We start from the raw sequence: 17,683 nt of genomic DNA, 5'->3' as shown, positions 1-17,683 counted from the left end.
ATTTGGCAATGCTGCTGGCTGCCAAGCAGAGACAGTCCAAGCTGAGGAAAAAAAACCCACACAGCTAAGTAACCAAACATTATATACAGCGTTTTCTCGACAGCCTCTGTCTCTACGTTCTGTCCTGCAAGACACTAACACAACAGCATGAGCCTACAGGCTAATGTGGAGTGTTTTAAAGCTGCATGGTTAAGCTTGGTACCAAACTACTACAAGAAAGTTACATGAGATGAAACACTTCTGAGCTTGTAAATTCCAGCAGCCTTATTCCTTCCATTGTCATGCGTCCCTTCTTTCCTTGTCCTCACATGGAAAGATGTGCTAGCAAATGAATGTCCCCTCCTCCCCACAGTCACTTAATGAATTGGAGTTACATTGTCAAGAAAGTTACTACTTGGCCAAGACAGCATTTTAGATACTTAAACTCCCCACTCAGCTAAAAAGGAGCCCTAAAAACAGGTCTTTCTCCATTAATAGCATGTCAATTTCTTTTTTTATGGCCTTTCAGCTGCTTCTTTCAGCTCAGCCCCTAAAGCAATACTTCCATTATACATAAGGAAACAAACCAGTAACAAAACAGAACCAATAGGCTTAGAAAATGGTAAATACGAAAGCTGAGCATGTACTGCTGGACAAGACCATAACCATAGATAAGGACAAAAAGTTGTTTACAATATTTTTTCTCCTGTAAACTAAAAAGGTGCCTCCCATATTTGATTCATTATTAGATACAAAGAAAAGATAACTGTACCTGAGAAATAATTGGGTTTTGAACAGTTTTTCCAGTTAATGCGCATGTGTGCTGTGTCTGTGGGTATTTTTCTTCCCTGGACCGCACCGAAGTATTGAATTTTCTATTTTTCATTCTTCCCTTCTGAAAGTGGAATTTTTTTGTCTGCTGAAAATATGTCCTGAGCATAACATAAAAAGACTCTTACTTTAGTTCTTTGTTTTAAGCATCTTGGCAATTTAATAATTTTATTAGAAACATACTGTGATAAGGTTGCCTGATACCACATGACTTTAATGGGCAACATTAACACATTTCCACTCACTAACCACGAAGAGTACTGCCTATGGTGCTTAGAGGCATCATAAACAAGTTACTTTCTCATTCCCCTTCGACAGTCACTGATTATATGGAATTAAATAGTATTTCTATGATCATTTTTTGGTTTTGAAGGTCCCCAGGATTTTGGGCATGAATTTTCCCATCTTCTTGTCTTTGGCATCTGTGTCATATTCCTCTTCACTTGGACTTGTATGTTCATCCTTTTTGCAGAAGACCTCAAATCTACTGTAGACTCGCTTCTCCTTCCGCATATTCTCCATTTTTTTCAGAAGGGTATCTCTATCCTCTGATGGTTGCCGCTGAAGATTTCGTTTCTGGCTCCCAAAACTCTCTGACCTGTGGATGTTACAGCTTTTCTCCTTCTCGCCTTTCCTTTCCAAGCTTGTAGTTGACTTAGAAAGATCAGGATTACTAGTGGATGGTAGTTGCTTGGCCAGTTCAGCTCTGTTCTTCTGACTGTTTGCAGAGATTTGTTCCAAAATCACCTTGGTATCATCACGGAGGTTGCTGCTGTACAGGATGTTAGCTGTGGATGAAGGAAATCTCCCCTGTGTTAGCTGGCTGCTTTTGGGGGGAAGTGGTGTTGCAAATTTAGGCATTTTTTCTTCCTCCATCATTTCCTGACAGTCCCCTACGGAAGATCGTTTGAGAACCACAGCCTGCTTGTCAGATTTTCCACTCTCAGAAGTGGATTCCTCCTCCAATTTCTTTTCACCTTTTGGGTTCAAAAGCTGCTTCAGCCGTAGCGACCCTTTTCTTAAAAATTCCATTGGATTTTGTTCTTGTTTTGAACAGTCTTCCTCAGATTTATTGAGAGAGCTGTCAGAGCCTTGACTTCTAGATAAGTTTTCAAGAACTGATGTGGTACTTGTCCTGATCTGTGGTTTCTTCAGTTCTGTATTGACTAATCTTTGAGAGTCTTCTTTGAATGTCACTCTTTCCTTCTTCTCTGGAAGAGTCAATTTCTGAGTGTCTCCTACAAATATAAGACTCTCCTTCTCTGGAAGAGCAGGTTTATTCTCTATGGGGTAAAACCGAGATGATAATTTGTCCACCTTAGTGCTAATGTGTGCCAGGGGGTCTTTACTCAGTGTGTCAACAAGCTGGGGGGTTGATGAGGCCATTCCAAATGGTCTGTCAGCCTCTCCATGCATTTTGTAAGTACTGCAGGAGTCTTTGGAGTCTAGTATCCTACTCTCCAGAATCTTATATTGCACAGATTTGGTACATTTCTTCTCTGTGTTCTGTGATTCTTCCTGTAGATAACTGGAAACAGCTTTGGTATGCGTGACTGCAGCTCGCTCTGTGTCTTTGCCCACAGCTTTATACTTCTCTAAAAGTTCTGCCACTTTAGACGAGGCAGCCGTCTTTATAGTTTCATTGTCTTTTGTCAACTCACTGGACATCTGTTCTTTTTGGATCATCTGAACCTTTTCTATTGCGGTGTTAGGCTGATCTAGCTTGGCAGCACTGAAAATCAGAGAGGACCTGAGTCTTGAGCTCCTCTGGATCAAAGGATTTATTCTGGACCTAAAAGCATCTTGTTTCATTATAGGGGTTTCTTCACCTACTCTATCAGGATCTGCAAATTCTTTGGCACTTTCAATTCCCAGTGACTTGCTGTTAAAAGACATAGGGGATTTGAATGCTGGGATGAGGTCAGTGGGGTGCTTTGTGAGGGTATCCCCAAGAACATCATTATATGCCTCTGATTCCATAGGCATTGGAAGACCTTCTTCTGGTTCGGACTGGTATGCACTAAGGTATGAAGAAATCCTCCAGTTACGTAAACCTGTTCTATTTTCCTGTGTGTTCTTGTCTTCATCTTGGTCCTCATCTTTGTCTTGTAGGAACAGGCGTTGTTCCAGACTTTGCTTCTGTGTAGGAGATGTCTGGCAAATAAATTTCTGTCCTATATTCTGCCTTCTTAACATCATTCCCATTGGGCCATTGCCTGCAGGATTCAGCTGATCAGAGCCATGTCTCACTTCCCTGGAAGAATTTGAAGGTACGTAATCCAGCCTTAAGGGGAAACCCTCCTGTGGAAAACTGGATTCAAGTTCAGGGTATCTGGGTCCCTCTCCATAGTCTTCCAGTTCATTGAATCCTGGCCTACCACCTCGGATTCTCTCAAAGAGTCCCTGAGGTCTGCCAGAAAGATGGGGATGTTCAAACTGATACTGGTAGAACTGATCCTTCTGAAAATGACTAGACTGGATTTTAAATTCATCCATATTGTTCATGAACATCTGTCTGGCATACTGTTTAGAAGAAGCAAAATTTTCAAATGTTCCTTCTGCAAAACTGTGTCTCTTAAAAGCATCCAACTCCAACTGCTTGGAACGGAGAAAACCCCTGACAGGATCCATCTGAGCATTCTCCATTTCTACCTTTTTATACATTCGCATGGCTGACCCCTCAACAGTATGGCGCAACATGTCATCCCGCCTGAAATTTGACAGGAAGTACCTGTCGGGATCAATTCTGTCCATAAAGGAGGGAAAAAGATTGTCATCCCTCTGGAACATCAGGGGTGCTTTTTTGGGAAAGAAAGGCATGTTACTGCCAAATGGAGTCATGGCAAATGTGTTCTCTGCCTTTGCCAAGACATTGGCTGGAGGAACAAGAGGTTCTGACTGTGCAAACAAAATTCGGAATTCTTCATCAAAGCTGGCCACCAGCTCGCCCTGAAAGATGTGTGCAATGCTTCTGTGAATCTTCTCAAAAGACCACATAAAACTACAAAGAGAAACAGAAGTAATGATAGTGCATTAGCATCAAGTAACTCGATTGTACCACTTTACATTAAACCATTTGCTTGCCTGAAGAGAATTCTCCTGATGTTATTTACTGCTCAGGCAGCCATTTGTTACACATTATTGTTTCCAAGCCTCATAGTTATAAATTGATTTGGCATCACATCTTTGCATAGGATTTTACAAGGCAATAAATGACTTCTGTTCTAAAAAAGCCAGTCAGTTGTAACAACAGCAAGAGAGTGAGCTGATGATAATCCTTATATGAAGTAGATCTTCCTGCAATTACTTTGGGTTGTAATTGGGTTTTATAACTCAAATGTTGTGCCCATCTTTGAAAAGAGCAAAAGGATCAGCTAGGAACTACAGCAAGTCAGCCTTACCTCAGTGAGGGAAAGTTGTGGAGCAAATCTTCTTGGCAGCCATTTCCAGGCACAGGAATAACAGAAAGACAACTGGGATCAGACTGCAGGGATTTACCAAGGCAAACCATGCCTGACCCAATCTGATTTCCTTCTACAAAGAGAAGGTTGGCTGCGTGGACAAGGGTACAGCTGAAGATGAGGTTTTTCTTGACTTTAGCAAGGGTTTCCACATGGTCTTTACATAAGTATCTTTGTAGCCAAATTGGAACACTGCAGACTGAACAAGTGTGCCACACAGTAAATGGGAAACTGTTTGGATTGTCAGGCTTACCTGGTGGTGGTCAGTGACTTGAAGTCTGACAGGTGGGCAGTTACAAGTGGTGTTCCCTGGGGGTCAGGGCTTGGGGAAATAGTCTTTAACACCATCATTAATGACCTGGACAACAGGATGACACCAGATTGGGAGGATGGCGCAGTTGATGTGCCAATCAGGGGGACCTCAACAGGCTGGAGAAATGTGCTGACAGGAACCTCATGATATTCAGCAAAGGCAAATGCAGAATCTTGCACCTGGGATGGAACAACCCCATAGACCAATACAGGCTGAGGATGACTATCTAGAAAGCAGCTTGGCTGACAACGACTTGGGGGTTCTGGCAAGCAACAAGATGAAAAAAGACAGCAGCATCTTTGCAGCAATGTTGGCTCAACACGTATAGGGATGCAGTAGTAGAAGTGCAGCCAACAGGTCAATGGAAGTGATTATTCCCCGCTAGTCAGCACTTGTGAGACTGTATCTGGAGTACTGAGCCCAGTTTTCACAGAATCACAGAATGGTTGATATTGGAAGGGACCTCTGGCAGTCCAACCCCCCCCCCCCCCACCCACCCATCACGCAAGGCCACCTAGAGCCAGTTGTCCAGGTGGCTTTTTTAATACTTCTAAAGAAAGAGACTCCACAAGGTCCCTGGGCAACCTATTCCAGTGCTCAATCATCTCCACAGTAAGAAAGTGTTTCCTTATGTTCAAATGGAACTTCCTGCGTTTCAGTTTGTGCCCATTGCCTCTGGTCCTGCCACTGGGCACCACTGACCAACCCTAATCCAACAGCTCCCTTCAAAGCAGAACAGTTAAAGAAACCAAGGAGTAGGCATTTACATTTCAAGAGCAAGTTACTTGTATGGAATTACCCATGCCTTTATTGTTAACAACTATACTATACCCATGTTATGCCCGCGTATCTCAATCAAGAGGTGTATGTTATTGTGTCTCATTTTCTATTGTTAGACCAAAGCATATCTTATATCCTTGCTCGTAACCAAAATCTACTCCAGTCTGTCAAAGTCACTGGAATAGGTTGCCCAGGGACCTTGTGGAGTCTCTCTCCTTAGAGATACTCAAAAACCATCTGGACACAGTCCTGGGCAACTGGCTCTAGGTGGCCCTGCTTGAGCAGGGGTGCGTGTAATGAGTGCTGAAGGTGACTTATTGGTATGTGTCCCCCACTTCTTAAGTGGAGGTAAACCTCCAGGGTGGAATCCAGTGGATATGCAAGGAATCTGTTCCATAATAATTCCCTAAGCAACATAACCTGCAACCTTAGATGTTAGCAACGCCAGGGGAGCTTGGTGTGCTGACCCTAAGAGAAGCAACACAGAGGGTCAAGCAGAGTTGGAGATGCCATGGCCAGGCTCTGTGATATCATCCCAGGGACAGGGAACTGCAAGGATAGGAACAAGAACAGTAGGTCCCTGCATTGAATCCACTGAAGCAAGGAGGTGAAATAACGGGGATTCTGTCAATGCTACTGTCTTACTTCTGATTTATATCATAAGTGCCCAGTTCTGAGTAGTGACATGCAAAATCATGTTCTCTGGGTGAACTTTGCTCATTATAATACCAAAACACACCCCCATCCCAAAAGCTACCTGCCTTCAAAGTGCGACCACCCCTCACTGAGCATGTGCTCTGAATTTTCTCTAGCATATACCTTTAAAAGTAAAGCAATAAGATTTTACACCAACCATAATAAAGGTATGTATGACTAGAGTCACTCAAGCTCCACCTAAAATAAGAAAATATAAAAGGGCTTAAGAGAGGAGGAATGTTAGGGAAAACACCATCATAGACAAGTTGGGAAGACATCGCTGACTTCTGGGATCAGTCGACAGGCCGAACCTATCTTCCCTGCCATAGGGATGCCTATTGGGTAAGATTCGAACCCTCCATTATACTGAGTGCTTCCCTGGGAAACTTAGAAGTCTCTATAAGTTTTTTCCATAATTTAGTGTGCTTGTAGTCAAGTGAATTATTATTTGCACGTGCTTTGCAGACAGTGTATTTATCACCGGCAATCCAAAAGAACCTGTACTCCTGTTGCTTTAATAAACTGTATTAATCTAGCTGTGATAGTTCATTGAACGCAACTAAACTCCCTAAGTCTGGCAATTCTAGTCCATTGAATGTGGCTAAATTGAAAGTACAGGGCACTATTAGTGCATCCATAATTGCAATAGTTCAATATACTGAACGTGACCAGACCTACAGCGCTGAATTGGACAAAACTCGGAATTTAAACCTAGCCACCCCCAGCCCCTCTGACATCTGAGGATAAGCTGGAATGCAAGGGGATTTATTTTCTGCCAAACTTCTTTACGCTTTAATGCAACAGGGGGGTTGGACAAGACGAGTGCCAGAGGTCCCTTCCAACCTCAACCATTCTGTGATTCTGTACAGGAAGGAGGAAGATGTTCAGTGTTATGGTGTTTGCCTTCCCAAGTCAAGCTCTGCTTTCCTGGGAATGGCTAGATATCTGCCTGCCGATGGGAAGTAGTGATTGGATTCCTTATTTTGCTTTGCTTGCATGTACAGGTTTGCTTTAGCTATTAAACTGTCTTTATTGCAGCCCATGAGTTTCCTCACATTTGCCCTTCCAATTGTCTCCCACATCCTGCTGGGAGCAGTGACCAAACATCTGTGTGGGGCTTAGCTGCCTACTGGAGTTAACCCACACCACCTTATAATTACTGTATCTTTTTTACAGATTGTTTAGACTCTTGATGTGAAGGAAGCTTGGCTTTTGGTGTATGGGCTTGAGGGCTTGTTTAATTGGTGTATCTACCTCAGTTGCAAAATAGCATATTTTTCCTGAAAATTGGTGCTCAGTATCCTTCAGTGATAAAAACTTTTGCCACTGATGTTCATTTGGAAGTGCCAAAGCACCGCTTTACCAATTAACCAGCCTCTTTCTCACTGAGACTGGAACATGTAACATTGCAGGGCTTCTCACCTGTAGTTGCCACTCAGCACCACCATGCAGTCCACCAAGAGGAATTTCTCTTTCACATGGCCTTTGAAGGACATCCCTGTGCGGCAGTAGTAGGTTGGACCAGAAACTGTCCTCACCCTTAGGAACTGCAAACCAGAAAAGGCACTGACTCAGTTGGAAGCTGTTACTTCCCTCCACCTGCCCCTCCTTCTTCCCTTTTCTCTTTTAATTTCCATCCGGCCACCATTTTTATACTTCAACTCCAGTGATTCTGTCTGCATACACAATAGATAGATAAACCCATTTATTAGCGTGTCCCCAGCCTTCAGCCCTGTATTGTTGTGCCAGCTCTCCTAGCTTTCTTCATACTCATCTTTCCCTAGGCTCTGACCCATTTTCCCCTTTCTCAGGTTTTTACCATGGTAACAGCCCTCTGCTTCCCAGGACATATCCCCCTCAGGATGTGAATTAGGAGCAGGGCAGGTCTTTGGTTTGCTCACCTCCACATAGTTAAGATTGACTCTGCATTTAGCAGCTGTATCGAGAAAAAGTTGAGAGTTCATTTCATCCAGCAAGATGTACACAGGCACTCTGCGAGCAGCAGCATCCAACACCTCAAAAAGCAGATCCACATCAGTGAAAATGTCCATCACTATGGCTACCACCTAGGAAAAGAACACAAGAAAGACGTCAGTGATCTGTGCCTGCTCCTACCCCGACTGATCATGTTGCCCAGCACCTCACATTCCAAAGCTGCACTGCTGCACCATCTCCATTTCAACTTCCTTTTTAAGCAGGGACCTTCCCATTTAAAGGTTCCTTTAAACACTGTGGGCCTCAGAACCGGAAACAGAATTGCTATCTAAGGCACATATTCTGTATATGAGGGTGAGAAGTGAGGGTAAAATGTCACTGCCACTGAGCATTCCCTTACTTATTCATCCAATGATAGCAGGGGTTTTTTTGGTCATATAACCACACTGGAAGGCTGTATTGAGATGCTTGGCTACTACTTGCTCGCCCCCTCCAACACACCCATGCCATTTTTAGATACCTTCCTGGCCAACGTTTAGTCAGCCACTATATAGCTGCATCTATATGCTGATAATATGGGAAGTAGCTTCAAAGCTCTATCTCCCTCTCCTTCCCAACTCTTATTTTATCAGTGAGTATAAAATACCTGATGGAAGGGTGTAAGGAAGATGGAGCCAAACTCTTCTCAGTGGTACCCAGTGAAAGGACAAGTCACAAGACACAAATTGAAATATAGGAGATTCCAGTTAAACATAAGAAAAACCTCTTTTACTGTAAGGGTGATTGAACACTGGAACAGGTTGCCCAGAAAGGTTGTGGAGTCTCCATCCCTGAAGATACTCAAGGACATGTCCTAAGTAATGCTTTCTAATCAACCCTGCTTTGAGCAGGGGGGCTGGACTAGACCTTCTCCAGAGGTCCCCTTCAACCTCAACGATTCTGTGAACTCTTGGTATATTTTACCATGGCTTTACACACTTTTCCATGAGATCAGAGAGTAACAGTTAGAATCATCCTTCCCCTCTGTCAGGTCCTGCGAGCAAAGTAAGGGAATTAGTAGAGGACCAGATGCATTCTGATTCATCTTTTGCACACATATAATTTTATCTCTGCTCTAGCTGGGCTCTTCACTGTCTCACCTGTTGAGCTGCTCGAATCATTCTGCGAGCCTCCTCCTTAATGCTGGGATTGTCAGGGGGTGGTGGTTGCACAAGGGTTGTCACCTCTGTTCCCCTGAACCCAAAGACCATTGGCCAGCCCAGGTCAAGCTCAGGAACAGCAAGGTCTGAGTTCATGGGCCAGTAAGTCCCAGAAGATCCATCCATGTCATTGTCACCTGTGGTGTCTGTGCTACCTTCCTGGTTGGCGTACTGGGGTTTCTGGAGATTCTGTATGATGTGATCCACCTCTGAGTTGCAAAGAAAATCAGGGGCTGCTTCATCTGCCAGGAAGCGTTGGTAACTCTCTTTGCCCTCTTCAGTAAGCACATCCAGAGCTAAGCGGTAATACTCCTTGTAATGGGGGGGAAGATAGTTAGGGTCAAGGGGATTGTCCCCCTGTGAGGAGCTTTGAGATCGACGAGCCATGAGGGGAGGGAGAGCTGCAAGAAAAGAATAACCAACAGTGAGAGCAGTTTCACTCCAGTGACACATCCATCTTCATAAATGGTGAGAGTTGGGAGTTCATGATGGCAAAATCAAAGAGATTCAAAGCACACAGACTAATGTTGGAGAAAGTTCATTCCAAATGGATGGGGAGCCTTAAATTAGGCAAAGGCAGTAATCACTTAAGCACTACTTTAACATAGTTAAATGGTTTGGGGCAAAATAAGGAACAAATTGAATCAGGCAGCAGTGTGATGAACAAGGATGGTGCATCTAACCGAAAGCCCAACTTTCTTTTTTAGGCTGCCGATTGCTAAGCTTAAATTTATCTTTGGTTTTAAAGCTACCTTTTTTGTGGTTGTTTTTTTTCTCCTCTAAAGAATAATGCTGCTGGTTATTATCTGGGCTCCATTAAAACTCATTTCCAAAAAAATTATTAACTGTGTGTAATATGGCACTAACCAAAAAGCATATGCATGTATACAAATGCACCCTCTGAATCCTTATAAACTGAGTGTTATAATCACCTCAGCATATGAATAGAAGCAGGGTATGAGTGGAAGGTAGGCAAGTATAAGGGTATCCTGTTGTTGTAACATGGTCAGAAGTCAGACAAGCCTTCACGAGATCGATGAAGAAATAAAAAACAAGGGACATGATTGCTTCTTCAATCTCTTGATGTTAGGAAAAATCTGAGCTGAAGCGGCTCACATTCAACATTTGACAATTGTCTGTAGGGAACCTATTATTTGAGACTAAAGACAAATTTCATTTTAACCAATTTTTGGAAAAAAAGGTTGTTGTGCCTGAAATACAACTCAATAAATAATATCCTACTGATTTGCAAAGAACTCCATAGCACTTTGGCTTCTGACCCTCAGTTAATGTCAATGCTCAGACATACTTTTCCTGGGGCCCCAGCATTGACATGCCAACAGAGGCTTCCTCATAATCAGAAAAAGAGCATGGCTGTCCTTGACCATTCATGCAGTTACAGTAATAGGAAGTGTGAGTATAGAGGGTGAAAGTGGATGCTATTGTCATTGCCATCCAACACTTCTGCTCCGAAAATGGAAGGGATTGCCATGGATGTGGGAGGAAGAAAAAAGACTTCAGGCCCGTACTATCACTCTCATTAATAGCTGTCAGTATAAAGCCAGAATAGTTTCAAGATAAAGCCTAGAGTGGACTTTCTTATCTGACTACCTGCATAGCACTGGTAAGTGCTATGTTACTCCTGCCTCAAACTCCCACAAGTTACTCCTGCTTCAGACTATAACTCCTACTGGAGCTGCATGATACAATAGGAAGAAATATGGACTTCATATAAAGATAGCACCTGAATCTAACAGGTCCCTGTGCAAAGTATTCCAACAGATAGTTGTCTTTATAGCATACACATGTAGCCTTACTTGTAGTCGAACTGTCTAGATTTATCTTCCCACTCTAATATCTCATTCTATCTTCTTTCTCTTAAAATAAAAAGCAGCCCACTATATGCCTTCATTTTGGTGTGCTCAGGTCACCTATTTACCTGCTCTTGACTATTTTAGTAGTCTTTAGCCTTTCATTTTAAAGAAATGCTCCCAGCATTCCATTCATTCTTGGATATGAGACCAACATATTCAGGTATAACCCACAAAGGGGATGAAAGGTCATGCAGACAGCAAACTGCTCATATGCTAGCTTGCTCAGAACAGTAATGATGAGAGCCAACTACAGAAACAAACAAAGCAGCAGCAGCAGAACCTTATTATAGTGACTGGACAATCAAAATGGCAGAGGGAATATAATGGTGATGAAGCAACCTTAATTTTGTATTTTACTGACTAATATGATTATTTCAATACTGTTATAAATCAAGGAGAAGATGGACCTTTAAAGGAAAAGTGTCAGCTAATGCTAAGCATTATTAGGTGAGGAATAGAGAACATAATACCACTACACAGGTTCAGAGGGAACTCACAACCCGAGTGTGCTGTGACTATGAAAGTCTCATTCCTCACGTCTTGAAAAAGGCTACTATAAATCTGAACTATGACTCTTTAGTCGAGAGAAGACATTGACAAAATATGACCAGGGACAGCTGTCCATTTTCTACTCCAGTTCAAGAACTAAAAGGGCATAAAGTTAAACTAGCAGGTAGTGGGTTCAAATTGAACACCAGGAAACACTTCTCAATTGTACCTGCTCTGCAGAACTCCTTCCCACAGGATGTTTTAGGATGGTTAGAGAAAGAATGTGCAAAGAGGACAGGCGCGCAATACTTTGTCAGAACACTTTTCGACCATCCCACAATTTGTGGCTGGAAAGGTAGGTCAGGAAACATAGGGGGCAGGCTACGTGGGGTAGCTTTTACAATAGGAGAAGTCACCGAGGATCCGTGGCAGTCAACGTATTCCCGAGTAAGCAGGAAAAAATAGTACCAGCGAAGAAACAAATTTGATGCACAAGCAGAATGATCCTGGTGTTTTTCTCGAAGCCACTGGCCCCAGAGAGAAAACAAATGCGGAGCCGGAGGGACTGCTGGCACGACTGAAGATGGCGGTCGTAGGCGAAGCGGGACAGAGGGTGCCAGGAGCGTCACCGGCCTGTGAGGGACGCTGGAAGGGGACCTGTGCTTCTCCCGTAATGCCGGGGGACACCTGCGCCTGACCGTGCTGCCAGAGTAGGAACAGTCTCTCGGGAGGGCGCTGCCCCCCCGCCTCTGTCGGAGGGTGTCATTTCGCCGTGTGCGGACGGAGGAGCGCCAGCCGCCGGCTGCCCGCTCCCCTGGGCGCGGCCGCAGTGGCCGCGGGGCGGGCAGGAGGCCGGTTTGTCAGCACCCAGCCTGGGACGCTCTTTGGGCCACCGGCCTTCACGCTGCTCGGCCCAGCTCCCACCTAAGGCCGTGCTCAGGAGTCTCCGGCCTCCGGGGAGTCCGCCAAGAGCGCAGCACTGCCCGGAGGCAAGCCGGCCCGCCTGAGCCTGAGCGGCCGGGCCGGGCCGGGCCGGGCCGGGCCGGGGCGAGGCGAGGCGAGGTGAGGCGGCCAGGCCTCCGGACGTCACCTTTACCTGCGAAAACAGGTCCCGCGGGCCGCAGCAAACACCCGAACTGGATTACACCAAACACCGGAGCACGGACAGACCTCTGGCTGACTAACAAGGCTGGAAAATCTGCACCGTCACCCTCTTTGGCTCACAAGGAGAGAACGAAGGAGGGAGATGCTGCGTCCTACTTCAGCCAGCTCCTTCTTAGAAGTTAATGCTGAGAAAGCACCATCAGATCCTGCTTGGAAAGAACCTGCAGCCTGCTGAGTGTGCCATTCCTGTGTTTGCTCAGGCAAGGTTCTAGTCATTAAGCCTCCTCACTTCCTTCAGGTGGTTTTAGTTTCTTCCAAAGTAGACGCACAAATCTCAGAACTGTGAAATAAAAACCAGAAATTATGTTTCTGCCTCCATAAGCCTAAGCAACTCATGACCTGCAAGGATGTAAGGACAAGGCCCCAGCCAGTGGGCACGGTAAATTTAAGAGTAGCTACAGGAAGTGTGGTTGACCACTACGTGGTTTCTACGGAAAGGCAGGAAAACTGGAAAAAATGTATCCTCCCCTCCTGCCCCGCAGGAAGACCCTAGATTACCCTGAGCCTAAGTGTGAAGAAATTCTAGAGTTGTTCACTTTTAAAGTACAGCTGTCATGTACCTTGATTCCCCTGAATAGTTCCTCATTTTTCAGGAAGAATCTGAAGATTTCATACTTTTGTCTGGATTGTGTGACAACTTGTTTGCAGCAGCAGTTGTAACTCTGAGTGGGCAGCCTGCTATGCATGCATAGATGAACTCTACAGTGTCTTCACAGAAGTTCAGTGCCCCCAGGTAGTGCCACAGTAATAGCACTAGTGCTACACAGAAAGTCTGTGCGTATGCAATGAGGTGAATACTCTCAGGACACTTGTCATAGCTGCATGGATAGTATAGGTAAGCAAAAGCAGCAATTTCAACTACCCACACACACTGCACTTGCTGTGTATGCACTGGAGTATATCTCTTCATAGGATCCTTGACAGAATTAGATCAATTCTGTTTTGAAACAGCTTACATGATAACTAAGCGGGACTTTAATTTAAAGAATATCTTAAATATTCTGCAACTCTTAAGAGAAAACTAACTTACTGAATAGGATTCCAGAGAGTGAAAGCACTTGAGAGTTCTTGGGAATTATCTGGAATGCATTCAAAAAGATATGGTCCTGTTTGCACTTGTGATGTATCTGCTGGTATGCCAGAAGTGCAACAAGCATGTGTGTGCAAAATGGGAAGCCGATGGTCTACTGATACAGATTTAGAGTCTGGGGAATAAAAACAGTTTCAAGAGTGACTGCTTGTGTCTACATCTGTAAGGAAAGATTATCATAGACTCTGGATACAAACAAGAGTTGAAGAGGTTGAAGTTTCTACACATAAGGAGAAAAAGCCTGAGCTACTCAAGGTGTGTTACCTCAAACACACAGGCAGCTGATTTCCTAGACCAAAAGGACACTATATGGGCAGGATTTTGTTTATGGAAGCAGAGAGGTATGCTACAATGTTCCGTTTTATTCCATGTGGCAGTTTTCCTTACAGCTACTTATCTAGAGTGCTTACTAGTTAGTAGCTATTACCATTTATACAGCTAGAAAAAAATTTAGATAATATGTGAGGCAATGTGATGTGCTTTGCATGTTTTCTTCATGCTGCAGAATTAATATCTTCATCAATGACATGGAGAGTGGGATTGAGTACACCAGCAGCAAGTTTGCTAAGCGATGCAGTTGATCTGCTCAAGGGAAGGGATGCCATCCAGAGGGAACTTGAAAGGCTTGAGGAGCGGGCCCATGTGAACCTCATGAAGTTCAGCAAGGCCAAGTGCAAGGTCCTGCACCTGGGTCAGGGCAAACCCTGGTATCAATACAGGCTGGGGGATGAAAGGATTGAGAGCAGCCCTGGGGAGAACGACTTGGGGATACCGCTGGATGAAAAACTGAATATGAGCTGACAATGTGCACTTGCAGCCCAGAAAGCCAAGCATATCCTGGACTGCAATGAAAGAAGTGTGGCCAGCATTTCAAGGAAGGGGATTCTCCCCCTCTACTCAGCTCTCGTGAGACCCCACCTGGAGCACTGCATCCAGCTCTGGGGTCCTCAGCACAGGAAAGACACAGACCTGCTGCAGCGGGTCCAGAGGAGGGACACGAAAATGGTCCAAGGGCTGGAACACTTCTCCTGTGAGGAAAGGCTGAGAGTTGGGGTTGTTCAGCCTGGAGAAGAAGAGGCTCAGGGAGACCTTTCAATACTTAACTAATACTTTAACTAATTTGATATCCTTCTATGACAATGTCACACACCTAGTGGATGAAGGGAAGGCAGCAGATATATTTTTTCTGAATTTTAGCAAGGCTTTTGATACTGTCCCTCACAGCGTCCTTCTGGACAAGTTGTTGAACTGTGGGATAAACAGATACATGGTGTGCCGAGTAAAGAACTGGCTGCACAGCAGGGCTCAAAAAGTTGCTGTGAATGGGGCTACATCTGACCTTTGACCAGTCACCAGCAGTGTTCCTCAGGGTGCAATTCTAGGGCCAGTCCTGTTCCATGGATTTATCAAAGATCTGGATGCAGGAGTTGAATGCACCATTAGCAAGTTTGCTGATGATACTAAACTGGGAAGTGCTGCTGACTCTCTCAAGGGACATGAGGCCTTTCAGAGCAATCTAAATAAGATTGGAACATTGAGCAATCATCAATGGCATGACATTTAACAAGAACAAATGCCAGGTTCTCTACCTGGCAAAGAGTAACTCTGGACACAAGTATAAACTGGGAGAGGAGTGGCTGGAGAGCAGCCCTGCAGAAAGGGATCTGGGGGTGCTGGTCGGCAGCAGGCTCAACAGCAGCCAGCAGTGTGCCCCGGCACCAAGAGAGCAAACTGCATTCTGGGGGGCATCAAACACAGTATAACCAGGTGGCCAATAGTGGTGATTATCCTCCCATATTTAGCATTAGTGTGGCCTCACCTTGAGTACTGTGTGCAGTTCTGGGCCCCACTATTTAAGAAAGATGTGAAGGTACTTGAATGCATCCAGAGGAGGGCAAGAAAGCTGGTGACAGGGCTGGAAGGCATGCCCTATGAAAAGCGGCTAAGAACTCTGCGTTTGTCTAATCTGGAGCAAAGGGGGCTGAGGGAGGGCAACCTCATTGCTCTCTGCAGCTTCCTGAGCAAGGGAAGGGGAGAGGGAGGTGATGATCTCTTCTGCCTGGTATCCAGGGTCAGGATGACTGGGAATGGCTCAAAGCTGCATCAGGGGAGGTTCAGACTTGACATGAGGAAACATGTCTTTACAGACAGTGTGGTCAAACACCGGAACACCTAGAGAGGTGGAAAATGCCCCATGCCTGTCAGTGTTTAAGAGGCATTTGGATAATGCCCTTAATAATATGCTTCAACTTTTGGTCAGCCCTGAATTGCGCAGGCAGTTGGACTAGATGATCATTGTAGGTCCCTTCCAACTGAACTATTCTATTCACTCTACTTAAAGGGGGCTTATAAGAAAGATGGAGAGACACTTTTTACCGAGGCCTGTAGTGACAGGACAAGGGGCAACCAAAAGAAGGCAGGTTTAGATTGGATGTAAGGAAGAAATTCTTTATAATGAAGGTGGTGATACACTGGACCAAGTTGCCCAGAGAAGCTGTGGATGCCCCACCGTTGGAAGTGTTCAAGGTCAAGTTGGATGGGGCTTTGAGCAACCTGATCTAGTGGAACGTGTCCGTGCCCAAGGCCAGGGGGGTGGACTAGGTGGTCTTTAAAAGTCCCTTCCAACCCAAACCATTCTATGATTCTATGATTCTGTTAATTGGTTGGCATTCTTTAATTCCCTGATCTGCAACAAGAACTATACTAGGTTGATGAATTCTCAGTTTGCATGAAGAATGCTGGTTTATATATATATATATAAAAATATATATAATTCACACAGTGCCTTTGTGTTACACCATTTCTAAGCCTTAAAAAGTATGGGTAATTTCTGTGAAGAAGTCTCTCAGGAACATTTAGCATTGGCATCATCCCAATAATCTCCTTCTAGCTTCTCATGTGCTGCTATCTATCTACAATGAATATAGTCTGTGCGTTGCATGACAAGAGATGCACAAAATGATTGATACTCTTTCAGTAGTCTTTCAAACTACTTCCCTGTCAATTTAAGCAGAAGGGGAAAAGTTAACTGGAACCTCAAAGGTTATTATCTTTCATCAGTATGGTAAGCGTGAGCTGATCTCAGGTCAATGAATAAATAAAACTTTGCAAAAGTGATCTAGGTAGCTCCTAGGCAGAAGCTCTGCTAAGAATGCTAATTCACTATGAGGAAGCAGAGTCACCCAAGGATTCCATGGATTCCATGCACTTGCTTGCAGTCTTTGCAAGTACACTCCTGCTACTGTCCATCTTGCAGAATTCATCTAGACTCTGCATTTAGGTAAGGTATTTTTTATGGGTTTTTTGCTAAGTTGCAACTCCTGGGAATAGCTATCTGCAACTGGCAGAACTCTGAGATGCTGGTTCAAATTTCATGTTGTTAAGCTGCCAACTGCAAGGCTGTGTCTCTAGTTCTAGGTCAAATAATCCATCATTTGATAATAATTCCCCTACAAATTAGCTGAAGATTATAACATACCATTTATGGCCAATATTTGTTTGCCATAGTGAGGTTTCTAAGATATAATTGTTTTTTTAACCTACTGCCTCTTTACATCTATGCTAACTAGTCTTGATCCATTCAAATTGTGTCAGTTACCACAGTGCAATACTGGATTTTGTGGAATTACCACTTCACATGCTTTAGAGAAGATGAGATATATTATTAAGTATGCAGTGTTCCCTTGTTATTGTTTGACTCTAGAACTACATATTCGTTTATTTCGTAGGGCATTCAGGATGTATAATGCCAGGAAGGGCAGCTGAGTATAAGTACTTTCTCATTCTCTCTTAAACCTTTGGCTGTTGTCATGTGGGAGGCCTGGAAAAGCAAAATGAAGGAATTATTTGGCAGAAGCAGCAAAATTTGCCCG

At 44.3% G+C, this 17,683-nt stretch overlaps 1 protein-coding gene across 1 annotated transcript in view; it reads right to left on the bottom strand.

Annotated features, from left to right (window-relative positions):
* Positions 1-1,067: 1,067 nt before the first annotated feature.
* FAM83H (family with sequence similarity 83 member H) overlaps positions 1,068-17,683 on the bottom strand; it is a 28,916-nt gene continuing 12,300 nt past the window's right edge. The window contains exons 2-5 of the mRNA XM_049824214.1: positions 9,135-9,595; positions 7,962-8,126; positions 7,483-7,607; positions 1,068-3,811 (exon numbers count right to left, since the gene is read on the bottom strand). Of these exons, the coding sequence (XP_049680171.1) occupies positions 1,165-3,811; positions 7,483-7,607; positions 7,962-8,126; positions 9,135-9,581 (3,384 nt within the window). The 5' untranslated portion in view covers positions 9,582-9,595 and the 3' untranslated portion in view covers positions 1,068-1,164. The remainder of the gene's footprint in view (positions 3,812-7,482; positions 7,608-7,961; positions 8,127-9,134; positions 9,596-17,683) is intronic.

The sequence above is a fragment of the Accipiter gentilis genome, chromosome 2, assembly GCF_929443795.1.
Source record: "Accipiter gentilis chromosome 2, bAccGen1.1, whole genome shotgun sequence".
Classification (NCBI taxonomy): Eukaryota; Metazoa; Chordata; class Aves; order Accipitriformes; family Accipitridae; genus Astur; species Astur gentilis.
The sequence above is the reverse complement of the archived record's forward strand: the minus strand, read 5'-3'. Positions and strand labels throughout refer to the sequence as shown.